Source organism: Ahaetulla prasina, chromosome 7 (genome assembly GCF_028640845.1).
Source record: "Ahaetulla prasina isolate Xishuangbanna chromosome 7, ASM2864084v1, whole genome shotgun sequence".
Classification (NCBI taxonomy): Eukaryota; Metazoa; Chordata; class Lepidosauria; order Squamata; family Colubridae; genus Ahaetulla; species Ahaetulla prasina.
Genome location: NC_080545.1, coordinates 9,097,735 through 9,123,804, shown reverse-complemented (window position 1 = coordinate 9,123,804; position 26,070 = coordinate 9,097,735). Strand labels below are relative to the sequence as shown.

Sequence of the window (26,070 nt, the reverse complement as noted above, 5' to 3'; positions counted from 1 at the left end):
GGGCTGTAAAGCACTGTGAAGCGATATATAAGTCTAAAGTGCTATTGCTATTGCTAATAGAAATTTACATTTCACAAGTAATCAGCGTGATAGCAAATTGGTTGCTGTAACTTAACAAAGCAGTTTCTCCCCCAAAATCAGAATTTTGCTTTTTAAAAATGTATTCCTGTTCTTTGCCTATCAGTGTAGATTCTGACAAATACCAAACACGTTGTCATATATTTGCTTTGAAGTCAAAAGAAGTAACAGCTCCTTTAATGTTTCTTGACTTGCTATCAAAAAATACATAATTATCTTTTGCTATGAATCAATAGATACTGACAGCATTAGCTTCTGGATAAACAATATGACTTTTAATGAAACCACATTATATTAAAGCAGGCCCTTTGGCCATGAACTAGCATAACAAATATTTCAGCAGAAACATCTAGAAAACTCGTCTGAGAAAGCAAATAAAATTTAATTTGAAACCCGGGATATTTTATTCGCCACTCATCAAATAAAATTCCATTAAAAATCATTGCTTTCTACAATGAATGCGGCAATATCCAATATCCACAGGGGGTTCAAAAATAGTCAATAAAAGTCATACCAGTGTGAATTTTGTGGATGTGCTGATATTCCACGTACAAAGGAGCGTGCGTTCAACTGGGCTGCTACGACCACCATACTTTATTTTATTTTTATTTATTTATTTGTCAAACACAACAGTATATATAAGTATAAGCATGAAATAACCATACGAATTGGATACAATCAACAGGAACATTAGGACAGGAATGGTAGGCACGCTGGTGCTCTTATGCACGCCCCTTACATACCTCTTAGGAATGGGGTGAGGTCAATAGTAGATAGTCTTTGGTTAAAGCTTTGGGGATTTGAGGAAGAGACTACGGAGTCAGGTAGTGCATTCCAGGCATTAACAACTCTGTTACTGAAGTCATATTTTCTACAATCAAGATTGGAGCGGTTCACATTAAGTTTAAATCTATTGTTTGCTCGTGTATTGCTGCGATTGAAGCTGAAGTAGTCTTCGACAGGAAGGACATTGTAACAGATGATTCTATGAGTTAAACTCAGATCTTGCCGAAGGCGGAGGAGTTCTAAATTTTCTAAACCCAGGATTTCAAGTCTGGTGACATAAGGTATTTTGTTGTGATCAGAGGAGTGGAGAACTCTTCTTGTAAAATATTTCTGGACACGCTCAATTGTATTAATGTCTGAAATGAGGTATGGGTTCCAGACAGGCAAGCTGTATTCGAGAATTGGTCTAACAAATGTTTTGTATGCTCTGGTTAGTAGTGTAGTGTTTTTGGAGAAGAAGCTACGCAAGATTAAGTTTACAACTCTTAAAGGCTTTTTGGCAATGTAGTTGCAGTGGGCTTTGGCACTTAGATCGTTGGATATGAAACGATTTTTTCATTTTGATACATTTTGATTACATTTTGATACATTTTGATTCATTTTGATTACAGTTTGATATACTGGTAGATTTCATTTAGTGGCCGCAATTGCTTGCAGAGAAATGATCTGTAAGTGACATGGTCACTAAGCAAACCATGTGTGTGTGTGTGTGAGAGAGAGAGAGAGAGAGAGACAGAGACAGAGACAGAGACAGAGGAGACAGAGACAGAGAGAGAGATGCTGTGAAGATTGCTGGTTGCTGCCCTGTCATTCAGTTAAAGTTAACTTACTGAGTGCGTACTTGACCTCTTTTTAAAACATTTTTGCCCCCTTGCAGGATGAAGAGATAGCTTAAGCACAGCACTTCCCTAAAAAGGGGTAACAGCTAGTTGACAAGCTCAGCTCTGTGATCTCGTTTGGTGAATTAAAACCTCTCTCACACTGCTGCCTGAAACTGACCAGACCTTAATCAGTTTCGCACGGAAGGTTCTGTTGTCCTATTACCATCATGCTTGTGAATGGTTGCTCTTTAGATCTCTCTCTCTCTCTCTCTCACATACACACACACACACACGGTATCTTAGGCGACAGCTTGAACAGCTTGAAGAGGTCTGGACTTCAACTCCCATAATTCCTTATGGGAATTGAAGTCCACAGCTCTTCAAGCTGCCAAGATTGAGAAACACAGCTCTAGAACAGGGGTCACCAACCTTTCGGACCTCAGGGATCCACTAAATTCATAATTTTAAATCCCAAGGACCACTAATATGAATTTTTTTAAAAAGATAAATAGTATTTAGTGCAATATAAAAAAAATGCAAATAATTTTTCTGTGGAGCACCAAAATTTTCTCGCGGACCACCAAGTGGTCCATGGACCACTGGTTGGTGGCCACTGTTCTAGAACATAGAAGATACACTATAGCTGGGATGGCAAACCTATGCCACGCGTGCCACAGATGTCACACAGAGCTGTTGCCCCAGCCCAGCTCCACCGCGCATGCTCGTGCGCCTCCTGCCGGCCAGCTGGTCTTCGGGTCTCTGCCGCGCATGTGCGGGACATATGCGTGGGATGCACGTGTGCATGTGTGAGGGGGCAGGGCACATGCACGGGGGTTGCAGGTTGGTGCGGGGCTTTCCAGGCCCAAAATAGGGCAGGGGGGAGGGCTTGCGCTGTGCCCCACACCCCGTTTTGGCTTCCAGGTTGGTGCAGGAGGCTTTCCAGGCCAAAAACAGTTTCTGAGTGCCCCCAAAGTGGCACCCCAAATATTGATTCCTATATACATATAACAATATATATAAATGTGTGTGTGTGAGATAGATAGATAGATAGATAGATAGATAGATAGATAGATAGATAGATAGACAGACAGACAGACAGACAGACAGACAGATAGGTGATGATAGATAGATAGATAGATAGATAGATAGATAGATAGATAGATAGATAGATAGATAGATAGATAGATGATAGATAGATAGATAGATAGATAGATAGATAGACAGATAGACAGACAAATAGGTGATGATAGATAGATAGATAGATAGATAGATAGATAGATAGATAGATAGATAGATAGATAGATAGACAGACAGACAGACAGACAGACAGACAGACAGATAGGTGATGATAGATAGATAGATAGATAGATAGATAGAAAGATGATAGATAGATAGATAGATAGACAGACAGACAGACAGACAGACAGATAGGTGATGATAGATAGATAGATAGATAGATAGATAGATAGATAGATAGATAGATAGATAGATAGATAGATGATAGATCGATTGATCGATAGATAGATAGATAGACAGATACACAGACAGACAGATAGGTGATGATAGATAGATAGATAGATAGATAGATAGATAGATAGATAGATAGATAGATAGATATAGATAGATAGATAGATAGATAGATAGATAGATAGATAGATAGATGAACAGACAGACAGACAGATAGGTGATGATAGATAGATAGATAGATAGATAGATAGATAGATAGATAGATAGATAGATAGACAGACAGACAGACAGACAGACAGACAGATAGGTGATGATAGATAGATAGATAGATAGATAGATAGATAGATAGATAGATAGATAGATAGACAGACAGACAGACAGACAGACAGACAGACAGATAGGTGATGATAGATAGATAGATAGATAGATAGATAGATAGATAGATAGATAGATAGATAGATAGATAGATAGATGATAGATAGATGATAGATAGATAGATAGATAGATAGATAGATAGATAGATAGATAGATAGATAGATGATGATAGATAGATACAGTAGATAGAGACAGACAGACAGACAGACAGACAGGTGATGATAGATAGATGATAGGTGGATGATAGATAGATAGATAGATAGATAGATAGATAGATAGATAGATAGATAGATAGATAGATAGATAGATAGATAGATAGATAGATAGATAGATAGATAGATAGATAGATAGATAGACAGACAGACGATATGGATGGATGGATGGATGCATGGATAGGTAGGTAGGTAGAAAGATACATTAATTTATACATAATTGTTTGTATATAACTATTGTTAATTGTTTATATATAATTATAATTTATATATACTTACAATTGTGGTCGTAAGTTAAGGACTACTGATAATGTTATTATCGCTTGTTATATTTCTAATGGAGTTTTTAAATGTATTTTCAGTCTAACTGTTATCTTAATACCTGAAAACTGCAGAAAGTCCCAAAGACTTGAGGTGATAGATAACTTTTTATTTTTATTTTTTATTTGCCAATCATATATAAGAAAACAGGTAAAAGTATAAACATAATTTGGATACATGAAAACAGTAAGTAAAAAGGAATATTAGAACAGGGACGGTAGGCACGAAGGTGCATCTGTGCCCGCCCCTTACAGACCTCTTAGGAATGGGGTGAGATCAACAGTAGACAGTTTAAGCTTAAAGTTTTGGGGGTTTGGGAAGAAACCTGAGAGTCAGGTAGTACATTCCAGGCGTTGACCACTCTGTTATTGAAGTTGTATTTTCTGCAATCGAGTTTGGATCAGTTTACCTTGAGTTTGTGTCTATTATTTGCTCGTGTATTGTTGTTGTTGCTGAAGTAGTCATTGACAAGTAGGACATTGTGGTAGATAATTTTATGTACTACGCTTAGGTCAGACTGAAGTCGGCGTAGTTCTAAGTTGTCTAAGCCCACAATTTGGAGTCTGGGAGCATAAGGTATTTTATTGCAAGCAGAGGAGTGGAGGACTGTTCTTGTGAAATATCTCTGGACTCTCTCGATTGTATTTATGTCCGATATACAGTGCGGGTTCTGGACAGATGAGCTGTATTCAAGAATTGGTCTAGCAAATGTTTTGTATGCTCTAGTTAGTAGTACAATATTACCAGAGAGGAAGCTACGCAAGATTAGGTAAACAAACAAATCTGTAGCTATTATGAAATTAGAACTGTAAATTAAAAGTATTGATGCTATCTACTACAATGTTTCTGAAACTTGCTACTTAAGATGTGTGCACGCACTTAAAGCTGCCAAGATGGAAAAATACTAATTACTATCAGATCAATGTTTTCCTAATTTAGGCAATATATGTTGCCTTCAATTCTCAGAATTCTCTCCAATGGCTGTTATCGGCTGAGGAATTCTGGGAGTTGAACTCAGTACGTCTGGAAGTTTTTAGGTTTGGAAAATATTCATCTCGATCACTAACGGTCTCCTTCTAAAATATTATTCGTGGATTCTGGGGCAATGAACATTTATATACTTCAAAGGATTTTTTTCTTTATCGTAAGTATATTAAACCAAATTTAGCAAAGCCATTAACTTTACAATTTTCACTCTCTCTGCATCCTTATAACTGATTCAGAAAGTTGATTACAGTGGGGGAATTTACAAAGCAGAACTGAAAATCGGAATGTTGCTGACCAACGTCACTTTGGACCCTAGTTGCAATTTAATTAACTGTTAACAGATTCCTCCAGCTATGACGCTCTGCAGATATTTTATCTCCTGTTAATTAGTAATTATGCACTGGCTAAAGAACAGGATTTCTTTCCAATTATTCCAGAACTCTGTGATTATTTAAACTTGGTTTAATTAGCAGTAGAGAGCTGGTACATCTTCTGGGTAACTTGTGTTTGATAATAATCCCTATTAAAATATACATGGAGGTTGTTGACTTGTAACTGAAAAGTGGCAGTTCAAAGTGTGTTAGATACAGCACCAGGCAAAAAGTGGTGGGGGGAAACCTATTAAAGTTTTCCCCAACTGAAAAAGCCCACTTGACCATCTGTTTAGTTTCTGACATGGATGGGTCCCTGATGGGAACGGAGGGTCCTAAAGCCCATTTGGTTTGTTGCAAAGTAAATGAGGGAAGTGGAGCAATTTCAATCAATTTAGAATAGAATGGAATAGAATCTTTTATTGGCCAAGTGTAATTGGACACACAAGGAATTTGTCTTGGTGCATACGCTCTCGGTGTACATAAAAAGACAAGATACATTCGTTAAGAATCATAAGGTACAACACTTAATGATATATATTTTTTTTAATTTACATTTATATCCCGCCCTTCTCCGAAGACTCAGGGCGGCTTACAGTGTGTAAGGCAATAGTCTCATTCTATTTGTATATTTACAAAGTCAACTCATTGCCCCCCCAACAATCTGGGTCCTCATTTTACCTACCTTATAAAGGATGGAAGGCTGAGTCAACCTTGGAGCTGGTGGGACTAGAACCTGCAGTAATTGCAGGCAGCTGTGTTTTAATAACAGGCTTCTTACAGCCTGAGCCACACCACGGCCCTAGTGTGATAGTCATAGACAGGGGTGAAATGCTTCCGGTCTATGATAGTCATAGACAGGGGTGAAATGCTTCCGGTTCGGACTGGATCGCCCGATCCGATAGCGATGGCAGCACGTGGTTCAGAGAACCGGTAGCAAAAATCCCTCCCCCCCCCGCCCCAGCTGAGCCGCGTGATCATCAGGGGTTTTTTTTATTATTATTTTTAAAATAAAATTTTTAAATTTTATTTTTTGCCTAACTGGACCAAGGTTGGTGATAGGACTGAGGAATTTGTGTTGGGAGGAATTTGCTTTTAATTTAATTGAACTACGCTGAGAATGAAGTAATTCTCAGCTGTTCGAATAAAGTTTGTTTGTTTTTACACTGACTGAGTTTCCTACTACCTACTGGGGCCTGGGTCACAACACCTTGGGGTGGGGGTGGGGGTCAACTTCCACCTGATTTTATTTTCAAGGATATGTAAAATTAAAAATAGCATCATGGAAAGCCATCGCGGCGAAAAGCAGGGGGGAAATTTCAAGCATTTTCTTTATTTCCAAGAACGCTTCTGGATCACAACAGACATTCTTAGACAACAAAACCAGCGTCGGCTGCTGCTCCGAAATACCCTTTAAATACACATGAGATGAGCCATCTTCTTTGTTCCTGTTCAATTCCTCGTCTTTCGTGATAGTGTATAATACACACACTTGTGAATTATCATTCTAGATCAATGTCGGCCTAGCAATTGATTTCCCTTAGTTTATTCTTTTTAAAAGTTGCCATGCTGCATCCTTAGTTGACCTCTGGCAAAATGTACGATTTGAAACGTTGATTGATTTTGGACTGATCTATGTCTACCTTGGGGCCCATCACCCAAAGCAACCCTGTTATCACCATAGCATCCAACATTATTAATACCTTAGAGTTTGCTGATGGTTCTGGATGTATTATACCGGCATATGAACCATATATAATCTGAATAATTTGGAGCATCATTTAGTCCCTTGGTTTATGAGTGATCGCTTAATGACTTTTGAAAGTCGCAATAGCCTCACAAATGGCTGCTTTATGGCCCATATAATCTCAATGATTTGGAGCGGCCATATAGTCCTTGACTTATGACTGGTCATTTAATGGCCTTTCCCAGTCACAATAGCCTCACAATAGGTGGTTTATGGCCCACAAAGCATTTTCAGCTGTCATAAAACACAAGAGAGAGAGGGAGGGGGGGAACAGAGAGAGAGAAACAGAAAGACAGTGAGAAAGACAGAGAGAGAGAGAGAGACAGAGACAGAGACAGACTGAGAGACAGAGAGTGAATGTGAGAGAGAGAATGAGAGAGAGAGAGAGGGATGGAGAGAGAGATGGGGAGAGAGAGACAGAGAGACAGAGAGAGACAGAGAAAGAGAGAGAGAGAGACAGAGAAAGACACACACAGAGAGAAAGACAGAAACAGAGACAGACAGAGAGTGAGAGACAGAGAGAGGGGGGATGGGAAGACAGAGACAGAGAGACAGAGAGAGACAGAGACAGAGACAGAGAGAAAGAGAGAAAGACAGAGAGAGAGAGAGACAGAAACAGAGACAGACAGACAGAGGGTGAGAGACAGAGGGGGGGATGGAGAGAGAGATGGGGAGAGAGAGAGACAGAGAGAGAGACACAGAGACACAGAGACAGAGACAGAGTGAGAGAGAGAGAGACAGAGACAAAGACAGACAGAGAGTGAGAGAAGAGGGGGGGATGGAGAAAGAGATGGGGAGAGAAAGACAGAGAAACAAAGAGAGAGACAGAGAGAGAGACAGAGAGAGATGGAGACAGAGAAAGACAGAGAGACAGAGACAGAGACAGAGACAGAAAAAGACAGAGTCAGAGACAGACAGACAGACAGAGACAGAGAGAAAGAGAGAGACGGAGAAAAACAGAGATAGAGAGAGACAGACAGAGAGAGAGAGGGGTGGAGAGAGAGATGGGGAGAGAGAGAGACAGAGAGAAAGAGACAAACAGAGACAGACAGAGACAGAGAGATAGAAAGAGAGACAGAGAGAGAAAGACAGAGAGACAGAGAGAGAGGGAATGGAGAGAGATATGGTGTGTGTGAGAGAGAGAGAGAAAGAGAAAGAGAAAGAGAAAGAGAATAACATGAATGTATTTCAAGCTCTTTACAACTGTTTCACATTTACAACCGGTTGTTAAGTGCCCTGCGATCATATTGTCTCTCCTTGCAAATTTCTCCAGGCTTCCCCAGCAAGTCAATGGGGAAGCCATCAGGGAAAGTTACAAGTGGAACAGATATTGGATTTGAACTCCTTTCTCCCATTACACTGAGGGATTTTCCTTCCCCTCCCTGCAGCTGGAGAAACTGACCTCAAATCTGGTGAAAACACTAGTTGATGCCAATGTCACAGATGCTCAGCAGTAGTCATTTGTCAGAAATGGGCAGATGGCTTTTCCTTGAGAACGGGGGTCTTTTAGATACCCAAAAGCCAAACCCTTATAGGAAGTGACCATGCAGGCGGCAGTGATAACCTGTATTGGATGGCTTCAGACATGATGCTAAGCCAAAAAGAAATAACCTTCACAAGATATCTCTCTCTAGTACTTTCACGTCTGCCTATTACGTTTGCATTGCTTATTAACCCCGCCTGCTTAAATTACAAAAGTAATGGACAACTTACTTCCTTAATCCCCAGTTAGGCCATGATTTAAATGCTCTTTGCCATCTGAATGTTTTGACATATAATGAACATTTCAGGGACATGACTACAGTGCTAAATAACTATTAGGATGAGTTTTCCATTGACGAGAATAGAAGCAGGTTTATAAAATCTGCCAACCATTAGATGGCAGCAGAGAGTGCATTCATCTCTTGGCTGCCATCTAGTGGTTGTCTGAATTGCTGCAATCCAGACAGTGTTCTATACTAGCAGTCACTAACTGGTGGTCCGTGGACCACTGGTGGTCCCTGAGAAAATTTTGGTGGTCCGCAGAAAAATTATTTGCATTTTTTTAATATTGCACTAAATCAGGGGTCTTCAAACTATGCCCCCTGGGACGGATACATGCAGTGAACGTTTGTGTTGCTGCAGAGAGTCTCCCACTTTAGGGTCTTTTTGTGTGGGGCAGATGGGGGCAGAAATTCCGACTTGGTCTGCTTTGGCCTCCTGGTGCGGGGCTTTGGGCGAAGAGCCGGAGGGCCTTGTTCCAGTGGGACTTCCTCATGGCCTGGAACTGGCTGACCATCTCAATCCGCTAAACCTCCAGGCACCGATACCTGGCCTTGGACTCCCACAGGTCTTCCCTCTGCTTGGAAAGCCTATGCTCCTAGTCCTCAGTGAGGTGCTTCTGCTGAGTCTCCTTCTCAGCCAGATCCAATTTGAACTGAGCTGTTTTGCCAACACATTCTCGTAGTAGCTGCTTTGCTCCAACAACTGCTTCCTGTTGGGGCCCTAAGGAGCCCGCGTGGGGAGGCGAGGAGTGGCTGGGAGGGAAGGGGTGAGTAGAGGCCAGCGAGGCATCCCGCGATGTAAGTGACATCAAGTTGACCACGCCCATCCAGTCACATGACCACCTAGCCACGCCCACCCAACAGATCATTAGACAGATCATATTAGGGGTCCATGGGATTTAAAATTATGAATTTAGTGGTCCCTGAGGTCTGAAAAGGTTGGGGACCCCTGTTCTATACCGTATAGAGAATTATCCCTCCACCTGTGTTTCGTAAAAGTGGAAATTCTCTAAAATAAAATAAAGGAAAGTGAGTACTGTTAGATCAATTATCATACTTGATAAAACTCATTCCAAGAAAAAAAGATTGGACTTACCAAATCCAAACGCACTGGACCCGCCAATGCTCTGCGAAGTCTGAACACTGGTAGATGTATAAAGTCCCGTGACCAATATGCCATCAAAAAAGGTGCTTGTTGAAATAGTCACTGAAAGGGAAAAATATATATTTTAATCTCCTGCAGTATTTTTTTTGCAACACTCAAAAAGCAACACTCGTTTTCAAAAGAACAATTTACCCCAGCCTTCTTTGAGGCTTCTCAGATCAACCAAATCATTTTATTTATCGGCGTGCTTAATTAATTAATTAATTAATTAATTATTTAAATTTTTATACTGCCCTTCTCCGAGGACTTTGGGCGGTGTACAGCATAAATAAAAAATAAATAACGAAAGATTTTAAAATACAATATTCAATTAAAAATCTAATTCAATACGCTGCATGTTAAAATTGTTGAATAAAAAGTAATAAATAAATTAAAGCCTCTTAAAAAACCCTCTAAAAACCCTCAATATTAAAATTAATCATTAAGCCAGCCCCGCTTGATGAAAGAAAAAGGTTTTGAGCTCGTGCTTAAAGGTCCGAAGATCAGGGAGAAGACGAAGTCCCACAGGTAGATCATTCCATAGGGCCGGAGCCCCCACAAAGAACGCTCTTCCTTTGGGGGCCGCCAGCCGACATTGGTTGGCCGACGGCATCCTAATATAAATTAATCTATTTATATAGCCAGCCATCTTGCGAATGTGATTCAAGATGGCCAACAACTTGTGGAAACAATAAAACCAATATTTTTGATGTTATATATACTGAGAGCAGCATAGAGTACTCTTGCACATAAAAATGGAAGGATACTTTGATTCCCACAATGGACGAATAGCTGCAACAGTTGATGGAGTTAGCAGAGATGAGTTAGCATATCAAAACTGACCGCTTCAAATTAAAGGAAAGAACACAATTAATTTTGTTTCTACTTGGAAACCATTTCTGGACTTTGTGCTGGGGAGGGGGGGGGCAAGAAAACGGAAGTTTGATTTTGCATTTTGCTGATTAGATAGGTTTGTTATTATAGAAATAGCCGGTATAGATTATGTAAAATTAAAAAGTTGAGATTTTATGTTACTACCTTATTCTTCTCCACCAAAAGGAGTTGGAAGTTAATACTTTTCTTTTTCTTGTCCCCTTTCCCCTACATTTTTCTCTCTTCCACTTTTCCTCCCTTATTTTCCCCTTATTTTTCTTTTTCTTTGCACTTCTGCATTTTATATTATGATCAACTAATAAAATACTAAAGGATCATAACAATAAAGCCAATATTGAGGGTGAAGGTTCATTCTACTGCATTTCCCCAAAAATAAGACCCAGCTGGAAAATAAGCCCTAGCATAATTTTTCAGGATGTTCGTAATATTCTTTCTGCGCCAACTCAGTAAGCTCAAACTGCCCAAGGAGCTGCTGATTCAGTTCTACAGAGGAATTATTGAGTCTGTCATTTGCACCTCTATAACTGTCTGGTTCGGTTCTGCAACCCAACGAGAAAGACACAGACTTCAGAGGATCATTAGAACTGCAGAAAAAATAATTGCTACCAACCTGCCTTCCATTGAGGACCTGTATACTGCACGAATCAAGAAGAGGGCCATGAAAATATTTACAGATCCCTCACATCCTGGACATAAACTGTTTCAACTCCTACCCTCAAAATGACGCTATAGAGCACTGCACACCAGAACAACTAGACACAAGAACAGTTTTTTCCCAAAGGCCATCACTTTGCTAAACAAATAATTCCCTCAACACTATTTACTAAATATTTACTACTATTAATCTTCTCATCGTTCCCATCATCAAACTCTTTCCACTTATGACAGTATGACTGTAACTTTGTTGCTGGCAATCCTTATGATTTATATTGATATATTGACCATCATTTGTGTTGTAAATGTTGTACCTTGATGAACGTATCTTTTCTTTTATGTACACTGAGAGCATATGCACCAAGACAAATTCCTTGTGTGTCCAATCACACTTGGCCAATAAAAAATTCTATTCTATTCTATTCTATATAAGCCCTACCCCAAAAATAAGCCCCAGTTAAGGTAGTCAGCTAGATGGACGCATTTTAATATAGCATTTCCCTGAAATTAAGACCTAATTGAAAAATAAGCACTAATACATCTTTTGGAGCAAAAAGTAATATAAGACCTATTTTTCGGGGAGACACAATATTCTATTCCAGCGGTCATCAACTGGTGGTCCGTGGTCCACTGGTGGTCCGTGAGAAAATGTTGGTAGTCCGCAGAAAAACTATTTGCATTTTTTATATTGCACTAAATCAAGGGTCCTTCAATTGCAGCCCCTGGACCAGATACGTGCAATGAACGTTTGTGTTGCTGCAGAGAGTCTCCCCTTTTGGGGTCTTTTTATGTGGGTTGGAGAGGGGCAGAAATTCTGATTTGGGGTCTCCTTCAGCCTCCTGGTTTGGGGCTTTGGGCGAAGGCTGGAGGGAAGTGCCGCTGGCGAAGAGCCAAAGGGCCTTGTTCCAGTGGGACTGCATCATGGCCTGGAACTGGCTGACCATCTCAGTCCACTGAACCTCCAAGTGCCGGTACCTGGCCTTGCACTCCCGCAGGTCTTCCCTCTGCTTGGAAAGCCTATGCTCCTAGTCCTCAGTGAGGGGCTTCTGCTGAGCCTCCTTCTCAGCCAGATCCAATTTGAACGGAGCTGTTTTGCCAACTCTTTCTCATGGTGGCTGCTTAGCTCCAGCAACTGCTTCCTGTTGGGGCCCTAAGGAGCCCTGGCGGGGAACCAAGGAGTGGCTGGGAGGGGAGGGGCAAATAGAGGCCGGCAAGGCACCCTTCAAGATGAGTGACATCAAGTTGGCCACACCCACCCAGTCACATGGCCACCTAGCCACGCCCACCCAGCCAGTCATTAGGCAGATCATATTAGTGGTCCGCAGGATTTAAAATTATGAATTTAGTGGTCCCTGAGGTCCAAAAGGATGGGGACCCCTGTTCTATTCAGCATTATTGCAAAAACCAATATTAGCGGGGAGGGGAATCTTACGATGCTCACCGAGAATCAAGCCAGATAAAATAGTTGACAAAGAGGCCAAAGAGCCTTCTGACCTCCAGACAGATCCTGTCTTCAAATCTTATCTCAGAAGGTATGGTGTTCCAGAAGAAAGGAGCTGTGACAGAAAAGGCTCATTTCCAGAGTCCCATACAATGGCCTTTTTTTCATTGAAGGGATCGAGAACTTGTGTCTCCCACTGGATCTAGTGGGGCTAGTAGAAAGAACCAGGGAGAGATGATCCTGCAGATAACCAGATCCCATTTCATGGAGGACCAGAGGTGGGTTTCAGCAGGTTCTGACCAGTTCTGGAGAACCAGTAGCAGAAATTTTGAGTAGTTCGGAGAACCGGTAGTAAAAATTCTGACTGGCCCTGCCCCCCATCTATTTTCTGCCTCCCAAGTCCCAGCTGATCGAGAGGAAATGGGGATTTTGCAGTATCCTTCCCCAGGAGTGGGGTGGTAATGGAGATTATGCAGTATCCTTCCCTTGGAGTGCGAAGGGAATGGAGATTTTACAGTATCTTTCACCTGCCGTGACCACCAAGCCACGCCCACCAATCCATGCCGCGCCACGCCAAGCCACACCCACAGAAATGGTAGTAAAAAGTTTTGAAACCTACCACTGTGGAGGACAACAGGTCCATGAATACCACTCAGCAGCCTAGTGGAAATTAATGAAACTAGCAGAGCAGTAGTGTGACATGGGTGTGCCTGTAACTGCCTGTTATGACACTATCTGCACCACTGTGTGGATGAGTCACATGTCACAAAGTACCTACATTTCTCAGGGACTCAATTTAAATACATCACTGATAAAGCTATGAGGAGGAAGATAGATCATATCACCCTAGAGCAGTGGTGGGTTGCCCCCGGTTCGGACCGGTTCATGCAAACCGGTAGTAAAACCAGGGGTAGGCTCCGCCCACCGACCCCGACATCGTCAGGAAGCTTCTGCGCATGCACCGAAGCAACTGCGCGCGCGAGCGAAGCAAGCAAGTGCACGCGATCCTGCTGCAAACCGGTAGTAAAAGTAAATAGAACCCACCCCTGCCCTAGAGCCCTTTGATTACCACAATGTAAAAAAAAAGATTTTGGGACTCTTAGAAAGAGTGCAGACTCTAGAAAGAGTGCAGAGAAGAGCAACAAAGAGGATTAAGGGACTGGAAACCCACTTTCTCCCAAAAAAATAAAAAATCCGTACATTTACAGGCCTTGTGAAACACTGGCCTCTTCTATTCTTCCCTGTAGCTCAAAGTGGTTAGCCACGGATGGCTCCTTTCCTGACAGGTAGCTGAGGGTCAGGATTTCTCCATTCCTCTGTAAACAACAAAATACCTTATCCCACTAGACTTAAAATCCTGGGCTTGGAAAACTTGGAACTGCGTCACCTTCGACAAGACCTAAGTTTAACTCATAGAATCATCTATTGTAATGTCCTTCCTGTTAAAGACTACTTCAGCTTTAATTGCAATAATACAAGAGCAACCAATAGATTTAAACTTAATGTCAACCGCTTTAATCTGGATTGCAGAAAATATGATTTCTGTAACAGAATCATCAGTGCTTGGAATACTTTACCTGACTCTGTGGTCTCTTCTCATAATCCTAAAAGCTTCAACCAAAAACTTTCTACTATTGATTTCACCCCATTCCTAAGAGGACCATAAGGGGTGTGCATAAGCGCACAAATGTGCCTACCGTTCCTGTCCTATTGTTTTTCTTTTCTTCTTCCTATATATATATATATATTTCACATGCTGGCCAATCAGAAGAGAGCCCAGGCCAACAGAAAAGTTTTAGGAATTCCCTACAGCAGCTTTTGATAAGCTTTCTGCTTTTACTGCTCAAGCCTAGAGGACAGATTCTCTATTGAGTCCTTGGTGAGCATGATTGCTCGCTTGAGATGTCTCATTGCCCGTCTGGGTGACATCATCAGTGCTAATGCTTGGTCTCTACCTATATACAGTAGCTTGCCCTGCCAGTGATAGGAGGGTGGGGATTTCTCCCTGATAGTTCCTTCATTGGGTATTATTGATTGTTTGTCTCGTGTCCATAGACACACAGATATAAAACACATTTACACACTATTCATAAGATACAATAAAAAAAAAAAACCGACAAAGGAAACAAGAAGACCCGAACGCATCTCCTCCAGCAATCAATAGCCAGGTAAGCAGGGGTTAACATCAAATAAGCTACAGGTAGTTTCCACTTAATTTATTTATTTATTTCCCGCTTAATGACGGGTCACTTAGTGACCATTCAAACACATGACAGCCCACCCCCCAAAAAAAAAACCTACTTGTAACCCGATCCCAAAGTTAGGGCCACTGCAGTGCCCCTCACAGTTGTTCATTCTTACGACCAACTACAGGGACGCTGCCACACTCCCCTTCCAGTGGTGGTATTCAGCTGGTTCCACCCGGCTCGGGAGAACCGGTAGCAGTGGCTGCGAGACGTCATCACATCCTATTTTTGATGATATGCGCTTGCGCGGAAGGCCCTGTGCATGCGCGGAAGGCCTTGTGCATCCACGGAAGGCCCTGCGCATGCACAGAAGGCCCCGCGCACGCACGAAGGTGGCGTATGCGCTCACATTTGCGAACCGGTAGCGAAGGTACGTGAATACCACACCTGTCCCCTTCCCTAGCTCTCCCCCATTGTGTTCCCGTAGCCTTCCCCCCACTTGGCCCTCATGGGCCTTTTTCACCACCACTCGATCCCCACAGGGATTGGGCCTCCTCCCCACCCACCCCCATCATCTAACTCAGTCTCCAGATTTCAAGGTCAACAACTTAACCGCTCTCCCCATCTTTCTTGTGGGTTTTCTCCCGATTTATGAAAAGGATTTGCATCTCATCTAAATACCACTCTGCAAAACATCGCTACATCGCTGCCTGCTTCCTGAATATTTATATTAACCCGGCTGTTTGGTACTGTTAGCTGTTTCCCACAGAAGGGTGTTGAAGATGCTCTGCTGTTGGAATAGCCTTAGCTAAGAAGAAAAAAAATCAAAATGAGTGTTCGGCTACAGTGTTATAGATCTAGTGATATCACTTTGCATTTTCTGCAACAAAGGCCTTGAACCAAGCGAATGCTAGCATCCCTGAAGTAGGTGGGCCGAGGGTATCCTTCTGACAGATTAGAGAATTAATGAGTGCTTTGATGTCTTAAGCCTAAACAAAGGCTTACACCGTTTCCCCCCCTCCCTTTTGCAAAACAGAACAAAACCCAGAGAAATGGCATTGTAGTTGCTTGCTTCTCTCCCACGAAAAATTCCTCGGTATGGTTTTTCTGGGTGCTGCAATTAAGAGATTATAGCTTTTAGCTAATACTTCTTTAGAAGCCATGACCTTCCTTAGAAACAAAATAAACCTCACAATTTACTACTCAAAAATTGCCTTGGACCAGGAACTAGGGAACAAATCTATACAATTTATCCAAAGTTATAACTTAAGAGAAAAACTGGTCTAAAGGGCGTACGGATGACATACATGCAACTCCATCAATCATTCCTAAACTAGATGAATCATATAGTAATACATGCTAAAAGTGCCATAGCACTTGGTATGAATGGTCACTATATGAACAATGGTATTATAAGTCAAGGACTATGTTTAATCTTATTGTACTATGGCTTTATCTACTTCTAAACTGCCATCAGTTCATCTTTTTTGAAACTGGGCATTCTTAACTAATCCAGTAAATAAATAAATACTGTACAAACATTGGGAAAACATTGGCAAAATATTTAAAAATGAAGACATGTGTCGTCATTAGCATAATGAAATATAAAAAGGTAAAGGTTCCCCTTGCACATTTCGATCGACAAGCTCAGCGTCTTACCCACTAAGCCACCACGTCCCACTATAATGGCATATAATGATCCCTTAAAAATGGTGTTAGTTTCCTCAAATTTTGCAAGGGTAGGGTCGGGGCCCAATTAAAGAACAATACAGCGGAGCGATAAATCTGCATTTTACATTTAAGGCAGCAAAACCGACCCGTGAACACGATGCTAATGGCTAGGCCAGTATTTCTAGCATTTATACATGTTCCCAATTCTTAGGTTCTTTCTACTTCAGTAGAAAGAAATAATGAAGGAAATTTTAAAACAAAACAAAACTTAAGGATAGAATGAAGCAATAAGAAAGAGGTTTTTCTCCTAGACGAGGGGTCTCCAACCTTGGCAAATTTAAGCCTGGAGGACTTCAACTCCCAGAATTCTCCATTGAATTAATAATTAATAATTGAAGCAATTATTAATTGTTCTAACTGTCAGGAAATTTCTCCTTAGTTCTAAGTTGCTTCTTTCCTTGATCAGTTTCCACCCATTGCTTCTTGTTCTACCCTCAGGTGCTTTGGAGAATAGTTTGACTCCCTCTTCTTTGTGGCAGCCCCTGAGATATTGGAACACTGCTATCATGTCTCCCTTAGTCCTTCTTCTCATTAAACTAGACATACCGAGTTCCTGCAACCGTTCTTCCTATGTTTTAGCCTCCAGTCCCCTAATCATCTTTGTTGCTCTTCTCTGCACTCTTTCTAGAGTCTCAGCATCTTTTTTACATTGTGGCGACCAAAACTGGATGCAGGATTCCAAGTGTGGCCTTACCAAGGCATTATAAAGTGGCACTAACACTTCACGTGATCTTGATTCTATCCCTCTGTTTATGCAGCCCAGAACTGTGTTGGCTTTTTTAGCAGCTGCTGCACACTGCTGGCTCATATCTAAATGGTTATCCACTAGGACTCCAAGATCCCTCTCACAGGTACTACTATTGAGCAAGGTACCACAAATCATTTTCCATAGTTCTATAACCATAATTCATCTAAGTAAGTCATCTTAAACAGTGGAAAATTCTACACATATGCTGACGTAATTAAAGACTTTGATGATTGAAAAGACGTAGAGGGAGATACTCTGGAAAAGTTTTAAGAACTATTATTTGCTTGTTTGCTTGCTTCCTTTCTCGCCCTTCCTTCCTTCCTTCCTTCCTTCCTTCCTTCCTTCCTTCCTTCCTTCCTTCCTCCCTCCCTCCCTCCCTTCCATCCTTCCTTCCTTCCTTCCTTCCTCCCTTCCTTCCTCCCTTCCTTCCTTCCTTCTTTCCATCTTGCTTTCTTACTTTTCTTTCTTTCTTTCCTTCCTTCGTTCCTTCTTTCCATCTTTCTTTCTTTCTTTTTTTCTTTTCTTCCTTCCTTCCCTCCTTCCTTCCATCTTGCTTTCTTGCTTTTCATTTTTTCCTTCCTTCCTTCCTTCCATCTTGCTTTCTTGCTTTTCTTTCCTTCCATCCATCCTGCTTTCTTGCTTTTCCTTCCTTCCTTCCTTCCTTCCTTCCTTCCTTCCTTCCTTCCTTCCTTCCTTCCTTCCTTCCTTCCTTCTCTTGTTACAATGATTTATATGGACATACTTTCCTCTTTTGAAGCAATGGTAATGCACGTTACTGCCTAAAAGAGGCGACCAACCTAACTCTGAGAAAGTGTGATATTTTTAGCAATAGATTCTCAGTAGATGACTTTGAAACCAACAAATAAAACAGTGAATTGCATTTCTCATTAATATGAATCAATCTTTTTTTTATCAATGAAAACAAATAAAATCTAAAGTAAACAGCAGAGAAGTCCTGGTTCATTTAAAGGTAAAGGTAAAGGTTCCCCTTGCACATATGTACTAGTTGTTGCCGACTCTAGGGGGCGGTGCTCATTTCCGTTTCAAAGCCGAAGAGCCAGCGCTGTCCAAAGATGTCTCCGTGGTCATGTGGCCGGCATGACTCAACGCCAAAGGCGCACGGAACGCTCTTCCCTTCCCACCAAAGGTGGTCCCTATTTTTCTACTTGCATTTTTTACGTGCTTTCAAACTGCTAGGTTGGCAGAAGCTGGGACAAGTAACGGGAGCTCACCCCATTACATGGCAGCACTAGGGATTCGAACCGCTAAGCTGCCAACCTTTCGATTGACAAGCTCAACGTCCTAGCCCCTGAGCCACTGCGTCCTGCATCCCGCGTCCCTGGATCATTTACCCCTCATTAAATTCAGTGTTACCATAAAGGGCCATATACATTTAAGCAGACCTTTCAGATTTAGAAAAAGAAAAACAACGAGATCAATATTAAAGATTTTCTGCTACTTACAATCTTTTACAAAACTAATTTTAACCTTATCCCAGCTTCCTCAGGAGGGAAAAGCATTAAGTGCTCTCAGCAGACAAAATTAAATTGTAGGCATCGTTAATGGGGCTCTTAATTAAAGAGAGAGGCAAAATGATACAAATAAAATAGCTTTCACTTCTACAAGTAACGAAGAGAAGGAAAAATATTCTCAATTTGAACTGCATTTTACTAATTTATTCAGGAAAAGAATTACTCACTTATAACACCACATTACAAAAAGTTGCAGCTATTTTAAGGCCCCACCAACAGGTACAGCAAGCAACGGACTGAAAAAACCTGTCAGGTTTTACTTCTGAATAATGAATCTTCTTCTCTCTACACAAAACTGGTTGAGAGTTTTATTTAACAAACACATAACTGGGGAGGAGGACGTCTGTAGAGATTTCGGTCATCCAGGACAGGAGTCTCCAACCTTGTCAACTTAAAGACTTGTGGACTTCAACTCCCAGAGTACCTCAGCCAGCAAAGTTCTGGGAGAACTCTGGGAGTTGAAGTCCACAAGTCTTAAAGTTGACAAGGTTGGAGACCTCGATCCAGGACATGGTTGTCCAAAGAGTGTTTTTTCCAGGAGGCAAGTGGACTTTCTTGTTTTTTTTTTCTTTTGAAGACGTTTCGCTTCCCATCCAAGAAGCTTCTTCAGCTCTGACAGGATAGTGGGGAATGGAAGGATTCAGGGGTGGGCTTTAAAAATTTTAGCAAGGGGTTCTCTGCCCGGTTGCTGGGTGGGCGTGACCACGGTGGGCGTGGCCTAGTCAGCCTCCTGCACCATGGGAGGGGCGTTTTTTTTCCTCCCTGGGCTCCGGAGGTTTTCTTTGAGCATCCGGGAGGGCGAAAATATATTATAATTTAATATATAAATTATATATTAACAGCGTGCAGCTTCAACAGGTCCTTGTGCACATTCAGAAGTTTGTCAGCTCCAGGATGAAGAACAACACCTGCCATTTGTAATACAGGTAGTCCTCAACTTACAACAGTTCGTTTAGTGACCGGAGTTGCAACGGCATTGAAAAAAAGTGACTTATGACGGTTTTTCACACTTACAACCATTACAGCATCCCCATGATTCACTTAACAATCCTAGTACTAACTGAATAACTGCAGAGATTCATTTAACAACTGCGGCAAGAAAGGTCATAATAGAGCAATTAGAAACTATCTCACTGAGTGACAAATACTTTGGGCTCAGTTGTGGCCATAAGTCGAGAACTTTCTGTAATAGGCGACCCATTTGAAAATGCAAATTCCAACTGACATCTATAGTCACGTTAAAACAAAGTTAGGAACAGAACTTACTATGGGACCTGCCTGTACTCTAAGTTTAATTTTCGGCAGACCTGATTTTACCTTGAAGAGGGCATTGGCAACTAAGTCCAGGGGTGGGATTCAGCCGGTTTGGGACGAACCGGTGGCTCCGACGATCAGCTGAGAGTGAACTGGTTCACTTTGATGATCAGCTGGGCCAACCCACCCGCTCTGCGCTATATAGACCTATATTTCCTGTGTTTGAAACCCAGCTGATAGGCGCGGCAGAGCGGTTTTGCCACCCCGCAGCTATTTTACTCACCAGGGCTGTAGTAGAAGGTAAATTTTCAAACGCACTGCGCACGCGAAGCGTGTGTTTGGAGCACGTGTGTTTGGAGCACGTGGGTTGCACTTACAGATCTTAGAAATTTAATCTGGAGCACTTTGGGGGTGTTTTTCCTAAGATAAAGGACCAGCCTGTGCACCGTTCGGTATTTGAGCTAAGGTTTCAGTTTAAAATAGCTTCAAAGCAACTCGGTATTAATTCACCTCCTTTGGTTAAAATAGAATTGTTTGATGGCATTTGCAGATCTTAATGCTGTCTGGGAGACTTAAGCTTAAGCTGAATTTTGCAAAAAAGGAATTTTTGAGACTTGAAAGAGTTCACTGAATGCAGCTTCACCATTGTGAGATCTATCTACAAGAGACATCTTTTAGATTGTAGAAGAAGGAATTTACTGTAAAGGTTGAAACTTCTTTCAGGAATTCTGTTTGTTTTAGACATAAAACACAAGTTTTCGTGCTATTCCAGTGGGCTATCCTATGCATATTTTTTTGGGGGGGGAGGCTGGTGGATGGGAAGATGTTTATTGTACCTTTATATTATTTTTTTTAACGCTGAAATAACAAAATGCTGCAAATATTAACGGAATCGTACAACTTCTGCTTTTTTCTGGGTCTGTGACTGAAGGCCATGCAGGTAGTTCATTTACTGACTATTTGAAATTATAACAGCACTAAAACAAAAGTCACTGATCACCATTTTTCACACTTATGACTATTGCAATATCCCCACGGCCACGAGACCAGAATTTTAGAGGCTTGGCAACTGGCATGTATTTATGACGGTTGCAATGTCCCGGGGTCACGTGATCATCAACTTTTGCAACCTTCTGACGAGCAAAATCAACGGGGAAGCTAGATTCATTTAACAACCGTGTTACTAATTTAACCACTCCAGTGATTCACTTAACAATTGTGGCAAGAAAGGTCATGAAATGGGGGGGAGGGGGGGGAATTCACTTAAGAAATGCCTCGCTTAGCAGTGGAAATTTTGGTCCCAATTATGGTGGTAAGTAAAAGACTACTACCTGTCCTTCGATCGCCGTGATTTGATTGTCTTGCCTCGGTTTTGAATTACACAGAAAAGGTCAAATAACATTTTTCACATTCTGTTTGGCGCGATTGATATTAATAATACCTAAGAATTTTTTCCCAAAAAACAACAGATTAACAGAGTTGGAAGGGACCTTGTAGGTCATCTAGTCCAACCCCTTGCCCGAGCAGGAGATCCCTAGGCGACACCATTTCTGACAGATGGCAGTCTAGTCTCTTCTCGAAAGCCTCCAGTGAAGAAGCTCCCACAACGTCTGAAGGCAACTTCGGTTCCATGGGTTGATTGTTCTCACCGTCAGAAAAATTCCTCCTTATTTCCAGGTTGAATCTCTCCTTGACCAGTTTCCATCCATTATTCCTTGTCTGGCCTTCAGGTGTTTTGGGAAATAGCTTGACCCCCTTCCTCTCTGTGGCAGCCCTTCAAATATTGGAAGATGCTATCCTGTCTCACCTGGTCCTTCTCTTCACCAGACTAGCCAGGCCCAGTTCCTGCAACTGTTCATCGTATGTTTTAGCCTCCAGTTCTGAAGCACTGTTTTTCCCGAAGCAATGGATTAACCCAGTGGTAAAATCCAATTTTTTTTACTACCAGTTCTGTGGACATGGCTTGGTGGGCATGGTGTAGCTTGGTGGGCGTGGCAGGGGAAGGATACTACAGGGGCCTCTGTGGCTCAGACTGCTAATGCAGTCTGTTATTAACAGCAGCTGCTTGCAATTACTGCAGGTTCTAGTCCCACCAGGCCCAAGGTTGACTCAGCCTTCCATCCTTTATAAGATAGGTAAAATGAGGACCCAGATTGTTGGGGGCAATAAGTTGACTTTGTATATAAATATACAAAATAGGATGAAGACTATTGCCAACGTAGTGTAAGCCGCCCTGAGTCTTCGGAGACGGGCGGGATATAAATGCAAATAAATAAATTTAAAAATCCCCATTCCTTCCCCACTCCAGGGGAAGGATACTGGAAGATCCCCATTCCCTCCCCACTCCTGGGGGAAGGATATTGCAAAATCCCCATTCCCTCTCCACTCCTGGGGGAAGGATATTGCAAAATCTCCATTCCCACCCCACTCTGGGACCAGCCAGAGGTGGTCTTTGCTGGTTTTCCCAACTGCTCAAAATTTCCGCTACCGGTTCTCCAGAACCTGTCAGAACCTGCTATTTTTCACCCCTGGATTCACCCCTAGGAAGTACCAGCCTCAATATAATAGTCAAATTATATCATGTAAAAAGTCTTGTTGCAGATACACCAACAATGGGTGACATTAAAAAAAAAACAGACACACACACACCGAGTTAAAAAAAAAATCAAACGAAGAATAAAATAAAGGGATCTTCCTTGGGCAAGAAATGGAAAAAAAATGCTTGCAACTTTAACATCCACAAAACACACTGTGTGGAATTATAGGGCCTGTTCTGATATCTGTTATTGCTAAAGCGGGGTGCATGTTTATTGTGTGGTGCACCACAACTGTCTAATTGTAAAGTGGTTTGACATAGAAATAATTGCAGAAGAAGCCAAGCATGTTTTAATTAAGTAATATAAGCAGAACGCTGAGCATACTGTGAATCTAAAAATGTAAATTAGGGCAACATTTCTTCAAAGATGGATGTCACTTTTTTTTTAATTAATCTTTTTAAAAATAAAATAAAAAAATAAAACAGGCAAGTGAAAAAAAAAAAGCAAAACAAAAGAATAGAGAGACGTAATATCGATAAGTGGCCAGAAAAGTGGAAAAAATGATATACTTTGTGCCCAATATATCACTGACAATGAATTAACCATAAAAAGACAGAATACATTGATTTATTTTTAACATTTTTTTTTTAATTTGCATTTATATCCCGTCCTTCTCCGAAGACTCAGGGCGGCTTACACTATGTTAGCAATAGTCTTCATCCTATTTGTATATTTATATACAAAGTCAACTTATTGCCCCCAACAATCTGGGTCCTCATTTTACCTACCTTATAAAGGATGGAAGGCTGAGTCAACCTTGGGCCTGGTGGGACTTGAACCTGCAGTAATTGCAAGCAGCTGCTATTAATAACAGACTGTCTTACCAGTCTGAGCCACCAGAGGCCCTATTTCTGGCTGAATGGCAAAATAGGTAGTCCTCAACTTACAAACACAATTTCTGTTGCTAAGGGAGATGTTTATTAAGTGAGTTTTGCCCCGTTTTACGACCTTTCTTGCCAAAGTTGTTAAGTGAATTTCTACAGCTGTTAAGTTAGTAACATGGTTCTTAGGTGAATTAAGTTACAACGGCACTGAAAAAGTGGCTTAACGACTGTTTTTCACACTTATGACCATTGCAGCATCCCTGTGGTCATGTGATCCAAAATTTGGACGCTTAGCAACTGGTTCATATTTATGACGGTTGCAATGTCCCCGGGGTCACGTGATCTGCTTTGCGACCTTCCAACAAGCAAAGTCAATGGGGAAGCTAGATTCACTTAACAACGGTGTTACTAACTTAATATTTGCAATGATTTACTTAACAACTGTGGCCAGAAAGGTCATAAAACGGGGCAAAATTCTCTTGCAAGTGTCTCGCTTAACAACAGAAATTTTGGGGGGTCAATTGTGATCATAAATCAAGGACTAAAACTACTTTTATTTTCAGGTTAGTTTCCAACTTTCAAATATCAAAGATGTCATCCATACAAAAAAATGTTTATCAGCTGAGGTAACTGTAATGTCTTTGAAGCTAAAATTAAGTGAAATCTTCAATTACAACAGAGAGCTGCTATAAAAATGGAAATTTTAGGGGGGAATGGTCATCTCTGCTTCTAGGCCATTGAGTCAGTAGACATTTCTGAGATCATGTGGCCAGCATGACATCACGCTGCAGCACAGAGTGTAGATCTGTAGATCAAAACACGCAGATCTGCTACCTTCCCACCGAAGTGGTACCTATTTATCTACTCGCATTTGCACGCTTTCAAACTGGAAGGTTGGAGCGAAGACGGGAGCTCACCCCATCACACAGCACTCAGGTCTCGAACCTGGGCCTGTCAGTTTTCCAGCTGACAAGCCCATCGTCTTAACTGCTGAGCCATTGTGCCGCCCCTTTACATGATAATAAGGTTAGGTAAAGGTTCCCCTTGCACATATGAGCTAGTCATTTCTGACTCTAGAGGGCAGTGCTCATCTCCATTTCAAAGCTGAAGAGCCAGCGCTATCCGAAGACATCTCCATGGTCATGTGGCCGGCATGACTCAACGCCAAAGGCACACGGAGCGCTGTTACCTTCCCACCAAAGGTGGTCCCTATTTTTCTACTTGCATTTTTTACCTGCTTTCGAACTGCTAGGTTGGCAGAAGCTGGGACAAGTAACGGGAGCTCACCCCGTTACGCAGCACTAAGGATTCGAACCGCTGAACTGCCGACCTTTCAATCGACAAGCTCATCATCTTAGCCACTGAGCCACCGCATCCCTTTACACGATAGTACAGACGTATAAAATATTTTTGCTGAATCCTGATCCACAGAAGCAAATGGAAGAAAAACAACTAATATAAATAAAACACCTGAATAGAATTATTGCAAACAAACATTAGTTATTTTAAAATCTTTTTCAGGGTTCCCGTCTGCATTTTATATTTCATTTTTAGTTTAGCAATGGATATGAATGACATTATTCAATGCATTTGTTTTAACAAATATGCAAGAGAAAGACGTTTAAAATAAAACCCGTTAAACTTTTCATTTGTACAGGCTATTTTTTATTAATGCAATTCAAGAAGAATAGATTTATTGACCTCTGTTTACTCCTGGCTTACTGTTTGTCTATTCAGTTTTGTGCATAGCTGGCTGTTTGATTCCCATACATGAAAATTTCATACTGTTGGCACCATTCTAAATAAATTATTAAAAGATATGAATATGAGTGTTTCCAGCATCCTTTTTAAAAATCCCTCTCATTTTCTTGCTGTTGTACAATAGCTAGCCCTGTAAACATGAGCAAATACCGCATTTTAACCAAACATACGTAGATTTCACACAAACACACCTAGTAAGAACACAATCATCTTTGTCAGCTGGGAATTTATTCTAAATGATTAGAAGACCTTTTTTTTTTTTTTAGATTAGGAAATGTGCCAGTTAAATTTAAGCTTCAGGATATACTGGCCCTATTTTTGAAAGACATAAATCCTCTTATCAAATTAATTATAATTGAATGCATAGAGATGATAT

General features: G+C 41.3%; 1 protein-coding gene across 2 annotated transcripts in view; it reads right to left on the bottom strand.

Annotated features, from left to right (window-relative positions):
- The window catches only part of RELN (reelin), a 457,527-nt gene that overhangs the window by 363,709 nt on the left and 67,748 nt on the right, over positions 1 to 26,070 (bottom strand). For both annotated transcript variants that reach the window (XM_058190565.1, XM_058190566.1), the window contains exon 2: positions 10,025 to 10,135. In XM_058190565.1, coding sequence (XP_058046548.1) covers positions 10,025 to 10,135 — 111 coding nt within the window. The remainder of the gene's footprint in view (positions 1 to 10,024; positions 10,136 to 26,070) is intronic.